Source organism: Vombatus ursinus, unplaced genomic scaffold, assembly GCF_900497805.2.
Source record: "Vombatus ursinus unplaced genomic scaffold, bare-nosed wombat genome assembly UNPS02014821.1, whole genome shotgun sequence".
NCBI classification, from domain to species: domain Eukaryota; kingdom Metazoa; phylum Chordata; class Mammalia; order Diprotodontia; family Vombatidae; genus Vombatus; species Vombatus ursinus.
Window position 1 is genome coordinate 51,130,266 of NW_020954599.1, and position 20,183 is coordinate 51,150,448.

Below are 20,183 nucleotides of genomic sequence, written 5' to 3' on the forward strand. Positions count from 1 at the left end.
TTTAAGAACTGGAGCCATGTGATCCTAGAGCAGAGGTCAGTTACATTTTTTTTAAAAATGTAAAAACTATTCTTAGCTCGTGGGCCATATAAAAACGTGTGGTGGACTATATTTGGTCCCCTGGCCTTGGTTTACTAACCCCGGTCTAGACGATGAACTATGCCATCCACTTCCTGGTAGGGAGGTAATGATTTGAAGTGCAAAATGAGATATGCATTTTTTAGATATTCCCAATGTCAGGATTTATTTTGCTTAACTTTGCTTATTTGTTAAAAAGGTTTTCTTTTTTTTTTTTCCAATTTGGAAGGAAAAGAAAGGGAAGAGGGTCACTGACACAATTTTTAAAATGTACAGAAAACAACAGGCTATGTTGTTCTTGTTCGTCCTTTGTTCTCAAAGAGGACCACTGACATCAGGTCAGAAGAAAACAATGAAGTGGGGCAGTTTAGAAAGTTAACGTGTTGAATTTATTATATACTTACAAGGAAAAACAAGCTGTATATAACAGAGGTTTAGTTTCATATGCAATCTTTTTCTAGTCTACTTTGTATATTAGAAATGCTCATTTTATTTGGTGTTTAAGTTCAGAAGTTTTTAAAAGTTAAAATAAAATAACAATGGCCACCTCTAAGCTATGAGGATGTGCAGGATAGGACTTCTGTTATAAAGCTATATTCTTTTTAATCTTAGTGCCCATCACAGTGCATAGTATCAAATGGATTCTCAATCAATATTTAATGATAATTACTGTCTTATAAAGTATTTCCTCTTCAGGTCAGCATCAAAAGCTTTAATTACAATTAAAGAAATTGTGAAAAGTACAAAGCACTCAAAATTAGTTGTCAATTAATTTACATAGCAACCTTTTTCTCACAAAAGAAATTTTTATAAAATAAGAGAATTTACTGCTTTAGTGTTTTTTGTTTTTTTAATTTTGGTCTCTTGTTTTTACAATCACCTAATTTCCTCTCTACATCCCTTTTCCCAACACCTCCAAGAAAGTCATCCCATGTAACAAAGAATTTCCTGCTTTAGATATAAGTTTAAAAAAAAAAAAAAGAGGGGAAGACTATTTAGTGATGAGAATCCTGTTACAAAAGTGACATTTAGGGTGAGGAAAGAAAGCTAAGGCAGGGTCATCCTGGTGGCTCACTCAGCTATACTGCTATACACGATAGACCCTTCTTAATTTACAGAGTTTTCACTTAATTATTAATTTACAAAGCTTTCATTTAATTATCAAGGGACTAATGAGAAGCTTCCCATGCCAGTTTTTCTTCCATCTAATATAGAGATAATGGCTGATAGGTTGTGAAGGGTGTATCTTCAGTTAGGGCAGTAACCAGGATGGTGTAAGAGGAAAAGAATGAATAATAGCCTTACGGTTTTCACCAGAATACAGGACTAAGAAAAGCACCAACTCAACAGTTTCCTATATATACAGAAGGATAAAAATTGCAAAAGCTGAGAGACTTTCACTGTCACCTCTTATCTTAGGTTAATGACCTCCCAGACACATGGAATAATTGCATAAAAACTATGTTCTTCAGCTATAACTGTGTAAATTGCAGGAAGAGGATCAGGTAGGGAGTTACTCTAGAAAAAGGTGAGGAAATTGTTTTGTAAAACTTAAAGTAATACATAAATCTGAGCCATTATTGCTTTTGCTAGATAAATGGCAGAAGCAGTCCAGCTAGTATGAACCTTTTAAGTGTGCTAAAGAGGTCCTAAGCTGGGTCCACAAGGTCTGTCCATCTTTGTTGTCATCTCTTCCAGAATAAACAGGATAACGATTATCTCATATCCAAGATAGCTACAAATGACTCAAAAAACAAGGGAAAGAAGTTAAGTTCTATACAACAGTGATTTTTAGTATTATCCTTTGGGAATTACAGGGCTTAAAGAATATATTTATCTTTTAAATTTTACTCTAACATTCTTAGATGCTCAGGTTTCAAGGCCCGGAAAAACAATGCTTGGGAGTTTCCCAAGCTCAAGAGTTTGAAACACACATGGTGTTTGTTAGGTCTGCATCACCAGGTGGTTCATCCTCTCACAAAATATTAATTCTCCAGATGATAATAGGTAGCACTTATATCGTTTCAAAGTGCTTTACACAGGTTCATCTCATTTGGTCCTCACAACAACAAAGTGAGGTAGGGGCTTAATTATTCTCATTTTACACAAAAGGAAAGTGATTTACCCAAAGTCACACAGCTAATTAGTGTTTGAAGGATTTGAATCCAAGTCTTCCTGACTCCAATTTGGGTTCAGTCTCACTTTGGACTTCAAATCAGGTGCTCTTTCCATTATACTCCAGGTCACTTCACTCTTGGCTCTTTATCTTTCCCCTCCTCTCAAATCTTTTTCCCAGCTTTCTCATTCAAGACTTCTATAAAACATTGCCTGCTTGAAAAACGATGGATCTAGGGGCTTACTTATTGAGTAGAAAATTGATGCTATTCTGTATTATATATTGTAAGTAAGGTGAATTTTAGTGTTAGTGATGAGGATTTTGTTATTCTTTTTAGATAATAGTTCCAGGATCCTAGATATTTCCCATGAATTATGGTTGAAACCATCTCCACCATGCTTGCATTGTGAGATATAAGGATGACATGATGTACGCCTGTGCTGTACTAGATCAGGATATTGCTAAAGTTAACCTGTGAGCTTAATGTTGGCAAGATGCCTTCTTTGTCTGTTGCCCTATAAAGCAAATAGGCAATGGTCAGTGAGGGGGGAACCCATTTTGGGATTTGGGTAATACATGGAAGAATGCATGTACCTGCTTTGATCAGCCCCCATCAAGACTTAGGGGGAATCTGTGTTTGCCTCAACCAGCCCCCACTGAGTCTTAGGGGATGAGGAGTTGTACTCCTATTCTTACCCACACCTGAGAGAAGTGAGCTTAAGGAATGCTGTAGAAGTTAGTGCTCCCATTAACAGCAACCCTATTGAGAAGACTAGACTAGAATAAAGTAAGCTTATTTAACCCTCTGAAGTTGTCTTCCTGTCTGACTGGATCAAAAATGAACCTGTGCTAGAATACCTGGTAGTGTTAGGAGCCCTCCTGTGTTCCCCTACCCAACAAATGGTGTTACCTGTGAAACATATATTCAGCACTTTTACTTTCTAATTGGTATTCTCTCTTAAACATTAGACAGAATATGTTCCTAATCTTGCTGTAAATGCCTTGGGAGCAGGAATTGGACCTTCGGAAAAGAAATAAAATAATAACTAATATTTCCATAATTCTTTAAGGCAGGAGTTTTTGACCTGGAGGTCTATGAACTCAAAAAAATATGAAAACTGTATTACACAATAACCAAAATCCTATGTATTTTGTTTTGTGAGATGTTCTGACAGTAGGGTCCATAGCTTCACAAGAACGTCAAAACAGGGCACAAAGAAGGTTAAGAATCCCTGCTTTAAGGTTTAAAAGCTTTTCCTCATGCCAATCCTGAGAGTACTATTAGATCACATTACAGAAGTAGGTATTTTTATACACACATGTATATGTATGTATGTATACACATGTATATCTGTATATATGTATGTTGTTCAGTTGTCTGACTCTTCATGACCCTGTGGGCCAACTGTCCATGGGGTGTTCTTGACAAAAATACTGGAGCAGTTTGCCATTTCCTTCTCCAATATTAAAAAGCCAGGGATTAAGTGACTTGCCCAGAGTCACACAGCTAGTAAGTGTCTGAAGTCACATTTGAACTCTAATCTTTCTGACTCCAGGCATAGTGCTCTATCCACTGTCCCACCTACAACAACTGTATATGTGTGTATATATGTGATCAGCAGAAATAGAGGTTCAAATCCTGTCTCTGATACTTAATAACTTTAATTTTAACTAAGTTACAAATATAGTATAATATATGAATATTATGACATACATATATGTATTGTATATTACATATTATATATCATACATACACATATACCTAAGTACATATTGTATAATATACATGATGTAATGCAATACTATATATACATGTGTGTATATATAATACCCATATGTATTGATGACTTAGTTAAAATTAAAGTTAAGCATCGGAGACAGGATTTGAATGCTTATCTCTGCTGACCCCAAGTCCAGCGTTCTTACTCCTGGCCTCTCTACCTCTGGACATTTATTTTCATCCTGGTGCATGTTCTTATCCCTTTTGGTCTGTATTACTGACACAGCAGATGATGACTTGTTAAAATTGATAAATAAATAATTCACATTCATATTGTTTGCTGTTTTAGATGCCTTCCTCACAGCAACTTTGCTCGTCGAAAGGTGGAAACTTTTATCCTACTTTTATAGATGAGGAAACTGAGATTCAGAAAAGGGTGCTTCAGATTCTTTGGGGAATTTGGATAATGATAGCTATGATTATGATGGTTATTAGATTATGGGACATATATAGCGTTTGCTCTGTGTCAGGGCTTGTGCCCAGTGCTCTACAATTATCTCGATAGCACCAACATCTGCTTCCCCTCTGAATGAGATCACGGTCATCCCAGTATAGGGCCTGCAAGGATAAAGATGGGGAAACCCTTCCTTTACTTTCATAGCAGCAGCTTCCGGTCACTGCTTCCAAACTCAGCTGTAGCTCCCGGATGACAAGAATTTATGCCCCGCCCCGCCCTAGACAAAAGACTACACATCCCATCATGCCACGCTCTCGCCCCCGAGCTTGACTACATACACTGGCATGCAGTGCACTGCCTTTTTCCTAACAGGGCCGCTTCCTTCTCCACCTTGGAGATGTCTTATTAGACCCGAGCCCGGATGCACGTAGTCGGCTCCTCCACCCTATAGTACGGGGAAGCGGGAGCACCGCGGAGACAACGTCATCGCGCTGACGTAAGGGTGGGGCTCTGACCTTGCTCTTGACTTTTCACTCGCTGCTGTCCCTCCTGGGGCTGCCCCGCGCTCCGGCGCTCCGCCTCCTCGTCTCGGTTCTGGTCAGCTCAGCCCTCCATGGAGAAGGTTGGCGTAGTTTTCGGCGGCTCTCGGGGCATCGGGAAGGCGGTGGCCCAGTTAATGGCTCAGAAGGGGTACCGGTTGGCAATCGCGGGCAGGGACTTGGAGGTCGCGAAAGCCGCTGCTAGGGACCTTGGGGGTAGGTATGGCGGGGGGGGGCTGAGTCCACGTGGATCACGCGCCCGAGGGCAGAGAGGGCGGGGCATACGACTGACTGGTGGTGCTTCACCTTCTGACCTCCGACCCCTGGTTGCCCCGCCCTCCTGCCTTGGACATCCTATGCACCATGTGATAATGAAGCGCCTACTGTGTAGGATGCTCATTTACCCCCTTTAACAAACAACCCCCTTTCACTGGAGGAGGCCGCCCTCCTTCCATGTCCGCGCCCTTGGACTCATTCATCTTCCAAGCCCAGAGGTCTTTCCATTATTACGATCAAGTCACAGGTCCTGTTCTCTTCCCTCTTCTTCACCTCTTTCCCCCACATCCAATCCAAGTCTTGTCCAGAACATCTCTGGGGTTCAATCCAGTAAACATTAAATGCCAACAAAGTGCCAGGTACTGTGCTAAGTGCTGGGGATTCAATTAATTGAAAGACAATCCCTGCCCTCAAGGAGCTTACAATATAAAACGGGAAACAGCACACAAAAAGGAGCAGGAAAAGTGTCGCCTCTACTCACACCACAACCACCTTGATTCAGACCCTTACCTTCTCTTTCCTGGACTGTTATAATAGCTTCCTGATTGGTCTCCCAGCATCTAGCTTTTTTTTCTTCTTCCCTACACAACTGTCAAATTGATGGATAAGGAACTCAAGTGGCTCCTAAACTTCTAAGATAAAACACAAACTTTTCTTATTTTTCTGCTTGTCATTTAAAGGTTTTCATAACCTGGCTTCAACTTTTCTTTCTAGAGGGGTTTTGCACTATTCTTTCTACCAGAAGTAGTGAACCTTACTCAGTCACATGCCCTCCCCGGCTTCCATCCTTTTGCACAGGTTGTACTCTGTGCCAGCAATATTTTCCCTGCTTATCTCTTCTTGGAATCCCTAGTTCCCATCGGAGTTCAGCTCAAGGACCACCAGAGGCAGTTCAGCTTGGATCCTGAGCTCCTTTGAGGGCAGGGATTATTTTCATTTTTATCATTTCATTTTAGGAGCCGACCACAGTGCCTGGCATATAAGTTTGATAAGTCCTTTTTGAATTGAAGGCACTGTGCTCACAGTTGGGGATATAGAAATAATAAAAAATGATCCAACTAGTGCCACCAAGCAGTTTACATTCATCACTGTTGAAATCAGTGCAACAATTTAGAGAGTGGGGAGGGGGGTATATTTAGAGCAGGAGTGGGAAATCTGTCACCTGGAGGCCACATGTGGCCCTCTAGGTCCTCAAATTTGGCCAGTTGACTGAATCCAAACTTCACGGAACAAATCACCTTAATAAAAGGATTTGTTCTGTAAAGCTTGGACTCAGTCAAAAGGCCGAACCCAAGGACCTAGAAGGCCACATGTAGCCTCAGGTCAGAAGGTCCCTACCCCTGATTTAGAGGATACAGTTCCTCATTTCGACACTTGAGAGAGTCAAGTTGGTGAAGGTAATAGGGGCAGCTAGGTGGCCTAATGCAGAGTCAGGAACCTTGAGTCAGGAAGACCTGAGTTCAAATATTGCTTCTGACACTTAGCTGGGTGACCTTGGGTAAGTCACTTAACTGCTATCTGCCTCAGTTTCCTCAACTGTAAATCCAGCTAATAATAGCATGTTAGCTGTTCATCAAGATAGTGTAATAGAAAGTGTAATTAGATTTGGAGGTAAGAACTGTGTTCATAGCTTGACTGCTACTAACTTTTTATCATTCTGGGCCTATTCTTTCATCTGGTTGAAGATATTCTGTACAGCCCCTTGTACCTCTACATTCTGTGATTGTTTTATTCACAGAGTATTTATAGCAAGAGAAGTTCAAAATTTAATTGCTAATTCATTTTGTACTTTTGGTGCTTTACTCACAATATGTCTTATGTGAAGGTAGTACAAGATAGTAAGAAGATATGTAAATTGAGGCCTATAAAGATTGAGTGATTTACTCTAGATCACACAGCTAATAAAAGTCAGAATCAGGGTTCCTACCCAGGTCTCCAGAATTTAAGTCCAGAGTTCTTTCTATTAAACTGTAATTACTATATAGGCCTTACCCTCACAAAGATTTCAGTTTAGAAGGGGAATGAAATTGGCCCAAAGATTAGTAGGGTACACAATAATGTATGGTATGATGTGTCAGTTTTAAGAGGGAAATCAAGATCTGTACCATACCAAACTACCAAAAAATTGTAGAGCTAGAAAAAATAAAAACAGAATTTATCTGGAAGAACAAAAGGTCAAGAATATCAAGGGAATTAGTGAAAACAAATGTAAAGGAAAGTGGCCTACCTATACCAGATCTCAGACTGTATTATAAAGCAATATTCATCAAAACTATCTGGTACTAGCTAAGACATAAGAATGGTAGATCAGTGGAATAGATTAGGTACACAAGATTCCACAGTAAATGACTAGTAAACCTAGTGTTAGATAAATCCAGAGACCCCAGCTTTGGGGATAATAACTCACTATTTGGCAAAAACTGCTGGGAAAACTGGAAAACAATATGGCAGAAACTGGGTCTACCACATGCCAAGATAAGATCAAAATGGGTACATGATTTAAACATAAAGTGTGATACCGTAAGCAAATTAGGAGAACAAGGAATAGTTTACCTGTCAGATAAATGGAGAAGGGAAGAATTTATGACCAGATGAAATAGAGAGCATTACTAGATGTAAAATGGACAATTTTGATTGAAAAGATTTTACACAAACAAACCCAATGCACCCAAGATTAGAAGGAAAGCAAAAAACTAGAAAATAATTTTTATAGCAAGTGTCTTGGATAAAGGCCTCATTTCTCAAATATATAGAGAACAGATTCAAATTTATAAGAATACAAGTCATTCCCCAGTTGATAAATGGTCAAAGGATATGAACAGACAGTTTTCAAATGAAGAAATCAAAGCTATTTATAGTCATATGAAAAAATGCTCTAAATCACTATTGATTAAAGAAATGCAAATTAAAACAACTCTGAGCTACCACCTCACTCATATCAGTTTGACTAATATGACAGAAAAGGAAAATAATAGATGTTGGAGAAGATGTGGGAAAATTGGGACACTAATGCACTGTTGGTAGAGTTGTGAACTGATCCAACCATTCTGGAGAGCAATTTGGAACAATGCCCAAAGGGTAATCAAACTCTGCCATACCCTTTGTTCCAGTAGTATCACTAATAGGTCTGAATCCCAAAGAGATTTAAAAGTGGGGTGGGGGGAAGGGAGAATGGACCTATTTGTACAAAAATATTTATAGCAGCTCTTTTTGTAGTGGCAGAGTTAGAAATTGAGTGGTTGCCAGTTGGGGAATGGCTGAACAAGTTGTGATATGTGATTGTCATGGAATATTCCTGCTATAAGAAATGATGAGTAAAGTGATTTCAGAAATCCTGGAAAGACTTAAATGAACTGATGCAAAGTAAAGTGAGCAGAACCAAGAGAATGTTGTACACAGCAATAGCAATAGTATATGATGATCAACAGTGAATGACTTATGTCTTCTCAGCAGTACAATGATCCGAGACAGTTCCAAAGGACTAATGGTGAAAAATGCTGTCCACTTCCAAAGAAAGAGCTGATGGAGTTGCAGATCAATGCAAACTATTTTTCACTTTCTGTATTTTTTCCTAATTTTTTTTCCTTTGGGTCTGTGTCTTCTTTCACAACATGACTGATATGGTAATTTTTTGCATGATTGAACATGTATGATGTATATCAAATTGCTCACTGGTTGGGGGGGTGAGGGAGAGAGAGAGAAAATTTGGAACTCAAAAATTTTTTTAAATGAATGTTAAAAATTATCTTTAAATGTAACGGGAAAAAAAATTGAAAAAGAAAATGTAGGGTAGGAAATAAAAATAATGGTAGTTTTTTTTTAAATAAAGAAAAGAGGGAAATCATGGAAGACTTCATGTAGAAGGTGGTTTCTACATAAGGACAATTGAATCAGCTTTAAAGAAAAGGGAGAAATTTAACAAGTGTAAGGGGGAAGGGAAGCCATTTTAGATATAGGAATTAGCATAACCAAAACATGGCGGAGAAGTACTAGTTGTTTTTAGAGTCACATGATGAAGCAGTGAGGTGGCTCAGTGGATAGAGAATCAGAAAGATTTGAGTCAAATCATATTTACTAGCGGTATGTCCCTAGACAGGTCACTCTGTGCCTCTGCCTTAGATTCTCCCACTGTCAAATGGGGGTAACACCTGACTCCTAGGTAGGTTGTGGGAATCAAATGAAATTTGTAAAGCTCTTAACATGATGCCTGACACATAGTAGACAAAAGTGCTTGTTTCCTTTTCTTCAAGACACTGAGGAATCCAATTTGGTTGGAGCTTAGAGAACCTAGAGAATAGTAATACAAGGTGAAATTTGTGTATAGACCTTTTTGTATTGTCATGTCAACTTCAGTGTCTTGAACAAAATTAGTGTTTGCTGTATTAAAGTGTTTATTGATCAGTGTGGCCATTTGAAAAGACAGTAGGGAGGAAGAGTGGACTAGAGCTAGGAAATCTCCAAGTTGGCAAGGACCTCAGAGGTAGTTCAGTTTATCCCCTATCTGAACAGAAACCCCGTCTACAGTAACAACCCAAGAAAGCTTAAAAGACCTCTTTATTTCTAGCCAAAATCTCTCAAAAACTTCCACGCATTGCTCGATGAAGTAATGCATGTAAGCTGTAAAGCTGTTTATAAATGTCAGTTATGATTATGATTATTACTTCTGGTTCTGCTTGCTGGAGCCAGGCAAAACAGCTCCAGTCCCTCCCTCTCTCCCCCATGACCAGCCCTTTAGATTCTTAAAGATAGCTCTTATGTTCGTCTTAAGTCTTTTCTCCTCCAGGCTAAATAGAGACAGACATAAAAGACATTTGAAAGATTAGTGTAGAAAAAATGAGAGTGAAACGCATAGACAAATGAGTAGAGACATATGAGTGACCAAGAAAGAGGTAGAGAGAAACAGAGTAAAAAGAAGAAAAGACAGAAAACTGTGTAGGCTGGTCTTACGTTGAATATTTAGGTGGTTGTTGTTCACTTGTTTCAATCATGTCTTACTCTTTGTGACCACTTCAAAAATACTGGAATGGTTTGCCATTTCCTTCTACGGCTTGTTTGATAGATGAGGAAACTGAGGCAAACAGAATAAAATTACTTCCCCAAGGTTACACAGCTAGTAAGTATCTTAGACTAGATTTGAACTCAGGCCTTCCTGATTGCAGGCTTGATGCTGTATCCACTGCACCACCTAACTGTCCCCAATTAAAATGCTGACATCTTGAGCAAGGATGCATTAAGCCAAGAGCAGTCTAGTTTATGGGCTAGTGGGGTTTAGTTTATCTGCTTATTTTGACTGCTAACTGAGATGATGGCTTCTCCAAATAGATTCATTTTGGTAGGAAAGAAGGAGAGGTAAGATTGGTGAAGAGTGGGCATGTGGAATGTGGGTGGAGAGAAGGTAGCAAGAGGATCCCGGGAGAATATGGTGGCAAGAGGGAGAGGGAGGGCACAGAAGTAGGTGTAGAGAATGATCAGGGAACTGGGGAAGACAAAGACTGGACTTTAGTCTCAACTTTATCTTTGACTTGGGGCAAAATATGTTATATCTCAGAGCCACAGTTTCCTCATCTTTAAATGAAAGGATTCGCTTTGTCATATTGACCTTTGTTTTCAACAAAATAGTCACTGTGATTCAGCATAATAAATAAGTAAACAGACCTTCTGTAAGACTAAATAAATAATATTTCTTGCACATATATGTATTGCTATTTGTCAGACATGTAGATGCCATCGTAATGAATAATGAATAAGCTCCAAACTCATTTGAAAGTATTGCTGAATTTGTAGCTTTTTGTTATATGTTTCCTCTATCATAAACAGTATTTGTTCAATTAAATGATATTTTGAGAACAGGGAACTTTGAGATATTCCCTCATTGCTGTGAAACAAGCATCTAGCAGCATCTATGGCCTGTAATGGTCCAATCAGTCAATCAACTGACTTCTTTATATTTTGTCAGTTAATTTATTGACTACTGTATTTTGTCTTGGGACAAGTATTGGGATTACAAAGACAAGAACGAAACAATTACTTTTTAAGGACCCTACATTCTAATGGGGAGACAGCAAGTACATAGATAAATATATACAGAATAAATAGAAGATAATTAGGGAGAGAGGGCGCTGGCAGTTTGGGGAAATCAGGAAAAGCTTCATGTAGAAGGTGGTGAAGTAAGGAAGGAGGGCATCTTAGGCATGGGGGCTAGCCAATATAGAGATGGAGTAGAGTCTCATGTGTGAAGAACAGAGAGAAGGCCATTTTGGTTGGATTTAAGTGCAGGAGAGTGATGTACAATAAATCTGGAAAGATATGTTGAGACCATGTTATAAAAGGCTGTAGAAATTAAACAGGAGTTTGTTGATCACAGAGATGATATGGAGCCATGCGAATGGTAGAGTTGGGGGTCACATGGCCAGAGGCCTGATCTTTGGGGCTTAAGGGAAATTACGTTGGCTGTAATGTGGAGGATATATTGTAGTAGGGAGAGACTCAAGGCAGGGAGACAAGTTAGGCTGTTGTAGTAATCCAGGGGACAGGTGTAATAGCCTGAACTAAGGTGTTAATTATGTGATTAAGGAGGAAGGGTTTGGATGTAAAAGATGTTGTGGATATAGAAATAGCAAAGTTTGACAGCAGACTGAATATTGGGTATGAGGAAGAATGAGAAATTGAGTAGAATACTGATCACAAAGCTGTGACACAAGAAGGATGATGCCTTCAGTAGAAATAGGGAAGTCTGGAAGAGGGGTAAGTTTAGAGGGAGAAAGACAATGAATTCTGTTTTGGATATTTTAAGTTTAAGATTTGTCTCATGTGCAGCATAAACTTAAGTCCAGTAGGTAACAGCTGGAGATGTAGGACTGAAGCACAGGAGAACTTGGGCTAGATATCTAGATCTAAATAGGTAGTCCTAAATTCTTTAACTGAGTATGGGAAATTAAAAAATAACTATTAAATTTTGATATGTTGAGTCATTTTTGTTGCCCTTAAACTCCATTTTTAGTATGTAAAAGAGAATTTTTTAATTGGTTGGCATTTTTTGAGTGAATTAATTACCTAAATTCTCCCCAAGCTTATTACCAAAAACACTAAGATAAGTTTCATGAGGGCAGAGTAGTGTCTCAATTAGTTCCTTCAGGATCTAAAAGCATACTTTTAGCATCACTTGGTGGAACTAGACCTAAATTTAGAGAAGTCTAGCTTATACTAGACTATAATATAAAATATCATAGAATATAAAAGTAGTAATAACAATTTTTATAAGTTGAATTGAGTACAACGGGACCAAGATGTCCAATTAGCTAAGATTATAAAATTAACTTTAATAATCTCTTAGTTTACCGAAAAGTTACATATCTTTTAAAAATATGCCTTATGATGAAGCAGAGACCCTGGATAGTAGTACCTTTAAAAGTTCCCCTTTTAAAAAAAATTGAAATACTTCAAAAATACAAAACGTTATCTTCAAAATGTCACTTTATATTTGTGTAGGAAATCATTTGGCCCTTCGCTGTGATGTTGCTAACGAGCAAGATATTCAAAACGCATTTGAAGAGATGGAGAAAAAATTAGGTCGTGTTAATTTTTTGGTAAATGCAGCTGGCATAAACAGGTTAGTCTTTGATTTCTTTCAGAATCTAATATATGCTTGGTACATGTTATTTGTACATTTAACATAAGTTTAATTTTGAATTAACAGTACATCTAATTCAAACCTTTGAATGTTGACATAGTGAAATTTTGATTATCCATATTGATTATTTGCTGCCAATTGCTCAGCTTGGCTTCTGTTCCACCATCACCTTCATCGTGACCTGCCTGGAATAAACTCATCATCAGGATAACAATAACAATCATCAGGAAACTGATCATCATGGAGATTGCTTCAGCTTGGCAACTCACACCCTGTTGATACACTCAGTTGCTTCAGCCCCTCTGATTGGAGGGCTGCAGGGTGGTACAATAGCCTTTCTTTATAGAGGGCTCACAGTGTCAGCCATCTCTTCATTTGTTACCAGCTGCTCTGTCTGACTTTGATTCTACCATCATTTTCATCATGTCCCAGCTGAGTACCTTCTGATGTTTTGCACCCCTGCCCTTTTCAGTTTCCTTTTGTGTATTGTCTCCCTCTAGATTGTAAGCTCCTTGAGAGAAGGGACTGTCTTATTCTTATTTGTATCCTCAGCACTTAGCACAGTGGGTGGCACATAGTAGGTACTTAATAGATACTTGTTTCTTCTTTTCCTCCTTTCTATATGGGGTAACATAATCAAGTAATAGCTGTCCAATCCAGATGACCAACATTGGAAACTCTTATATGAAAGTTATAAACCCTAAGTGAATCATATTTTACAGAAAAATTTTATCTCTTGTTCTTTGTAGGGATGCCTTATTACTAAGAACAAAAACTGAAGATATGGTATCCCAACTTCACACTAACCTCTTAGGATCCATGCTGACATGTAAAGCTGCTTTGAAGAATATGATTCAACAACAGGGAGGCTCTATTGTTAACATAGGTGGGCTTATTCATTTTGAAATACCACACATTACAAGAAAGTTTGAGTTCTCACGCCTTTGATTTGAAGTGAATTTTTACATAGTTAGGCCTAAAGCTTATTTTTATACTCTTTATGCAAATAGGAGTTTGATAAATTAACAGTATAAGATTTCTAGGTCACTTTGGACTTTTTCAAAATACAAATAAAAGAGCACCTTTTTTGACATTGTAATGGAAGTGAGAAACTTCTAGTCTATAGGGCAAGTATCAAGCAGGAATATCATGAACACAAATTAATCTGCCAAATCCAACAATATATGGGCTTTGAAATGCAATTACCTTGACAGTTGTAAAAAAAAATAGTAATGCCCTTCTCATAGGTGTCCCAAAAAACGCAGCTCCAACCTCTGATCCTGTGATCTCTCCCTACTCTGTTCTTATTCTATCCTAGCTCAGTTCCTATCCTAGGCACGGTATTCACAAAAACAAAAACACTGGACAAATATTTATTAAACATCTGATTTGTATAACAAGGGACTGGGAAATACAGAGATTAATATAATGATTAATATAATATATTCCCTCAAGAAGCTTATAGGCCAGAAATGAAATAATATAATTTGATGTTTTTATTGAATAGAATTTTTAAATTTTCTATTACTATTAAATTTTAGTGCTTGGGATATTTTGTATTTTTTTCCTCTCGATAGTTTTCTTTTTCTCTCCTTCAGCATTTACCAGAACTTTAAATATAGTAGGCCCCTATCAGTGGTAGATCAATAAATGAAATGTCAAATAATAAAAGTTAGGTTTCTTTTTTCCTTGGCGCTTGGACCATTTTCTATGATCAGTGACTCTGGGTAGAAAAACATGTTTTCTACCTGTGCTTTAGAAAGATCTGTCTATGTATATACAGTTCAAATAAATCCTTCATATCTAATAAACGAGATCATCTGGAGACCCTGATAGACAATACAAGTTATAATAGGTCCTTGGAAGTAAATCCTGCTTTTTAAAATATATTACATTTCTTAAAAATATATCTATAATTCAGATTTCCTGTCTCTTGACATATCCTGGCTGTGTGACCATCTGCCTGTCATTTAACCTCTCAGTCACCATGAACTACTCTCTAAGACTTTAATTTGCAAACAAGTTGCTGATCTGCATTGTTAGAGGGAATTTCCTTACGAGGAGTTCCATACATTAATGAAATCACAGATCTGACCAAAACAACCTGAACAAAAACTCAATGAACTCATGTTAACCAATCCAAACTGAGATTTTTTCTTTATATAAGCCAGTTTCTACATCTATAATTCTAGTTGCATTAAAACGTCTTTAATTTTATGATTAAAGGCATTTTAATTAAACAATTATGTATTCTAATTGAGACAGTAAGGTGTTACAGTAGATAACTGTAACACTGGACCTGAAGTCAGGGAGACCCGAGTTCAAATTTGGCCTTAGTACTTAGTAGCTATGTGATCCTGGTGATCCATTTAACTTGTCTGCCTCAGTTTTCTCAGCTGTAAAATGGGGGTGATAATAGTACCTACCTCCCAGAGTTGTTGTGAGTATCAAATAAGGTATTTGTAAAGTGCTTGGCATGATAGATACTTAATAAACCTATCTTCCCTTCCTTCCTGTCAAGAAAACCTGGGTTTGAATCTTGCCCCTGGTAACACTGCTATATGAACATGGATTTTTGTAGGAAGTTTCTACACTTCTGAAATTACAAGTCAGTTGCTAATATAAACATACAATTAATTAATCATCCTGTCTCACATCTATCTACCCCAGGCCATTGTTCCTAGAATTTTCATTCAGCACTTTGTACTTAGAGACAGCACTTAGAGTAGCCTTCTTTTACCTTTTGGATCAAATCTCTGTAGCTCAGTTCTTTTCCTTCTCTCAAAGCTCCATTATCCATGCATTGGTGACCGACATTGAGCTTAAAATTCATTACAACTTTTTCTTAAGTCTTTTCACACGATCTGTTGTCTAAGCAACATACTTACGTAGCTGATTTTTTTTAACCTAAGTGTAAGACTTTAACATTTCTGTATATTAAATTTCATCTCACTAGGTTTGGAACTTTGTTCTTTGCAGATATTTTAGAACTTAATTATGTTGCCCAGCTTATTATCTATTCCTCCCACCTGTTAAATCTTAAATAGGACAGGTCGAGGACATAGGAAGAGCTGTTAGGTAGTTCCTTCTTGGTTGATATTGATTCATTAAACACTATTCTTTGGTTCTTCTATTTTTTTGTCCTTTAATTCAACTAATTGTTTTCTCATATAATCCGCATTTCTCCTTTTTTGGCCTCAAGAATTGTAGGATCATAGACATAGAGCTGGGAAAGACCTTAGAGGTCATCTAATTCAACCCATCATTTTACAGATGAGGACACTGAGACCTAGAAAGTTAAGTATCTTGCTTAAGGTTGTTGAGATCCAAGGCAGTGCTCTTTCCACTCCAGCATACTGAGAGACTTAACAGGAGAGCTTACAGTACTTGTCTTAAAGTGATTGGCCAATATTCCCTTAGGTTCTGCTAAAAGGCAGAGCTGTCTTTTTGTCAACCTCTGTCTCCGTGGAAGTCGTTACTATCAGCTATAGCTTTATGGTCTCTGTTGTCCTTGAAGTCAGCTAATAAGTGAAACCTTGAGAGTAAACATGAGCTTACCAAGCAAAGTATTGGCCCAGTAGAGCTGTCAATATTTACTTTAGAGCTGAATTTGACTCTCAGTTAATACTGTTCCTCTTGGGAAAATTATTGGCATTTCTAAATGTTAAAGCATACTCTAAAAATTCTGAAGTTTTCCACTTGTAGGTTAACTGAATTAACAAATGAATCATTACTTTTTAAAAAATATTTTCTCTCTGTTTGTGCAGGAAGTGTTGTTGGTTTAAAAGGAAATCCTGGCCAATGTGCTTACAGTGCTAGCAAAGGAGGATTAGTTGGTTTCTCTCGTTCTCTTGCTAAAGAAGTTGCAAGAAAGAAAATTCGAGTGAATGTCATTGCCCCAGGTCAGTGTAAGTTTATGGATATGAAACACACACACACACACACACACACACACACAAATGGTAATGGGAAGAAAAATATCTTGTACCTTTTTTTCTTTCAGTCCTAATTTTTTTTAATCTTTGGAAGAATGTTCTATGTTTTCTAGGAAGTGATGTTGATAAATAGAGTCTTCTTCAGATTTATTTTTATAGCATGAAAATATATAGATTCTTTTGTTTTTGTCTTGATTTTTGTCTGCTCTCAGTTTTCCAGGTACTGAACATCTGATTTTTTTTATTAGACCTCAGTTTCTTTTCCTTTTTTCTACTAATGCTTTCTTTTTTAAATGCTTGTTCTTCTGTATTGACTGTACTGTATTGATGACTATAAAGATAATATAACTTTTTGTAAAAAGTCCTTTTTATGGCTTATTAGGAAGTATACAAAGATTGGTTAAAGATTAAACTTTTAATGGAAGTTGATATTTCAGTGTAATCATGCCACTTAGTCAAAAATATTTTGTTCCCGGGGCAGCTAGGTGGCACGGTGGATAGAACACTGGCCCTGAAGTCAGGAGGACCTGAGTTCAAATGCGACCTCAGACCACTTGACACGTACTAGCTGTGTGACCTTGGGCAAGTCACTTAACTCGGATTGCCTCACAAAAAAAAAAAATTTTGTTCCCGACTACCAAAGATAGTTGATATTGAGTGTTATCAGATATAGGACAGCTATTATTTTTACCCACTGATTAGATTAGTATGAGGGAATAGACTTGTACTACTCTTCTTTTAGGAATTAAGGAATTCAACCATTCCTTAATGGTTGAAGATTGAATGGTGAAACTAGTACTCAGGATAGCATTTTAGTTGTTAAACTGGTAGACCATAAGAGATTGTTCAAAATGTTGTGTTTGTGGGGTGGAGTTCCCTAAGTTTTATATAGGGTTCTATTGGGTTAGTCCAAATCTATATAATTTAGTGAGTAATGGGTCAGGACCATTAGTCTTTATAAGTGACCTCATTCATTAGATGTATTGCCACCATCTCGGTACTGCCTTCATTGCATTATCCTAAACAGGAAGGTTTATGTGTACTTTCGAAATTAAGCTGATTTTAAAATTGGATTAGACAAAATAGAATCAACAAAGAAAATTTACCCAGAGTCATATATAATATTATACTTCAGACAAATGAATGATTGTGGATTATTGGCTGTTATAGATTAACTGTATTATTGTTTTCTGAAATTTTGGAGAAATCTATATAAGTGTGAATTATTATTAATTAAAAATTGACTAATTATAAATCCATTATATGCTCTTCTCTGCTACTCTAAGAACATGATCTCAGGAGGTTAGTGGGTTCTCTGGAGGTCATTCCCTAATAATTGTTGCATATTTTATAATACTAATATTGCTGAGTACCAAGAAATTTGTACAAAACATGGGATTTGATTAGGAAACTAGCTGAGGGTTTTCCCCTCCCAGTTTTGTTTTGTTTTTTTTTAAATTAAAGGGTCTATCCCTTGACTCACGTCTTAAAGAGGCCTATTCACCGAATGGGTGTTGCCTCACTCAGGGTCTCCCATTGCATCCTGGGCCATCTCCAGTCGTCCTGATGAATATCTGGCCACTGGACCCAGATGGCTCTGGAGGGGAAAGTAAGGCTGGTGACCTTGCATAGCCCTCCCTCACTAAAAGCAAAGTCAATTGCAAGTCATGTCATCATCTCCCTGATGTCGTGGGCTTCTTCGAGAACAAAGGACAAACACAACAAAACAACAACAAAAAAGAAATGAAGTCATTTTGTTAAGAATTATTTAGTGTTTAGCATCTTTTGCTGCTAATTTGTTCCCATATCTAAAGGCCCATTCTAATTTTACAAGATCCTTACTGCTTTCTGATTTTCTTTTTTAGGTATAATCATGTATCTGTGGAATGACTATTTAAAATCTATTTAAATAAAGACTGATCTTTGTTCTGCATAAAGATTTATTTTCCTGGAGTCTGTCCTTTTTCATAGTATGCATTTTTGTTCAGATTAGGTTGTGTAATGCTTAAAGTTATAATTGTTTCTTTAGTTGATACTTAAGTTCAGAACATGCTTTTTTGGAAACTGTTTTGTCTAATTCATTAAGTTACTTCATTCTTAACTTTTAACTGTCCAGGTTCAGACAAACAACATCACAACCAGTTATGATCAGAAGGTTTTTTTTTTTTCCTTTATGGCATAGAAAGAATTGCATCAAGTTAGCCCACCAAATCTTTGTCATGTCTGATTCTGCTGCTGTGATAAAGACATAGGCTTATTTTGTAGCTTGTAAATCTATGGGTTTCCTGAACTCCTCTAATATGGAACTAATTCATATCTTAGTAGACACAACTCAGCTAAATAACACAAACATTTCTTTTTTTTTTAAAGGACTTATCCATACAGATATGACTAAAGGGATGAAAGAAGAACAGTTAAAGAAAAATATTCCCCTTGGGAGATTTGGAGAACCTAGTGATGTGGCACACGCTGTTGTTTTTCTTCTAGAATCTCCTTATATTACAGGGCATGTTCTGATTGTTGATGGTGGATTACAGCTTGTTTTATAAAGTGGGCACTATTCAGTAATAATAGTGTTTTGAATTAAGATTATATTTAATTTTGTTAGCAACTACTGAATCATAAGTGAATGAATGATAATTAAACCTATAAAATAACTAGTTATTCCTTATTTCCAAAGTTCATTTGATGGTGTTTATGTGATCAAGTAAGACCTAAAAGGGATGATGTTTGATCAATACTGTGCAGATGTGAAATCAGTTCTTTGGTTGTCTTATGTGCCATGAAATGCATAATATGCAGAGTCATTTTCCAAAGGATGAAACCTTTACTGAGTTATATATAGGGTTATGTTCACTTGGTCATCTGTTTGTGCATTTAAATGAGAGAGAACATATTTTTTAATCTTCTTTTTATTGATTTTTTTTTCTACATCACATTCATTTTGAAATATATCCCTCCCCCCCATCCACTGAGCCATTCTTTGCAACAACAAATTTTTTTAAGAAGTGGGGGAAAAGTATATCCAACCAACCATATCCATGCAACATTCCACACTCAGTTTGCTGTCTCTGCAATGAAATGGAAAGGTGGCTGTATTTTCTTAACTTTTTGGAGCCACATTTAGTCATTAGTGATTGGGGAGGGGAGAAAAATTTTAAATTCAAAAGCATATGGAAGTGATTGTTGATAAATCAAAATAAATTAATTAAAAAAAACTACATTTATCCCATTCAACCTTCCAGTCAAGATTCTCCCAGGACCCTCCCCCAGTCACCCCAGCTTACTCTGTAACTTGAAAGGCATCCTAAAGTCCTTTCCCCCTAATCTTGAACCTGTACCAAAAAAATTGTTTTTGTGTCCCTTATCCTATGTTCCCCCTGTCCTTTAATTTTTAACATGTCCCCTCATGCCCTGTTCTTTAAAGCCTTA

At 37.2% G+C, this 20,183-nt stretch overlaps 1 protein-coding gene across 2 annotated transcripts; it reads left to right on the forward strand.

Annotated features, from left to right (window-relative positions):
* Positions 1 to 4,875: 4,875 nt before the first annotated feature.
* Positions 4,876 to 19,661, forward strand: CBR4 (carbonyl reductase 4). Of its 2 annotated transcripts, none has more exons than XM_027837515.1 (5): positions 4,876 to 5,126; positions 12,675 to 12,795; positions 13,566 to 13,702; positions 16,584 to 16,718; positions 18,617 to 18,690. In XM_027837515.1, the coding sequence occupies exons 1-5, from the start codon at positions 4,985 to 4,987 to the stop codon at positions 18,658 to 18,660; spliced, it is 579 nt and encodes a 192-aa protein (XP_027693316.1). In that variant the 5' UTR covers positions 4,876 to 4,984; the 3' UTR covers positions 18,661 to 18,690. The 2 variants fall into 2 exon arrangements, with proteins under 2 accessions (XP_027693316.1, XP_027693315.1); XM_027837514.1 differs by lacking the exon at positions 18,617 to 18,690 and adding an exon at positions 19,122 to 19,661 and having other exon boundaries at positions 4,877 to 5,126.
* The last annotated feature ends 522 nt before the right edge of the window (positions 19,662 to 20,183 follow it).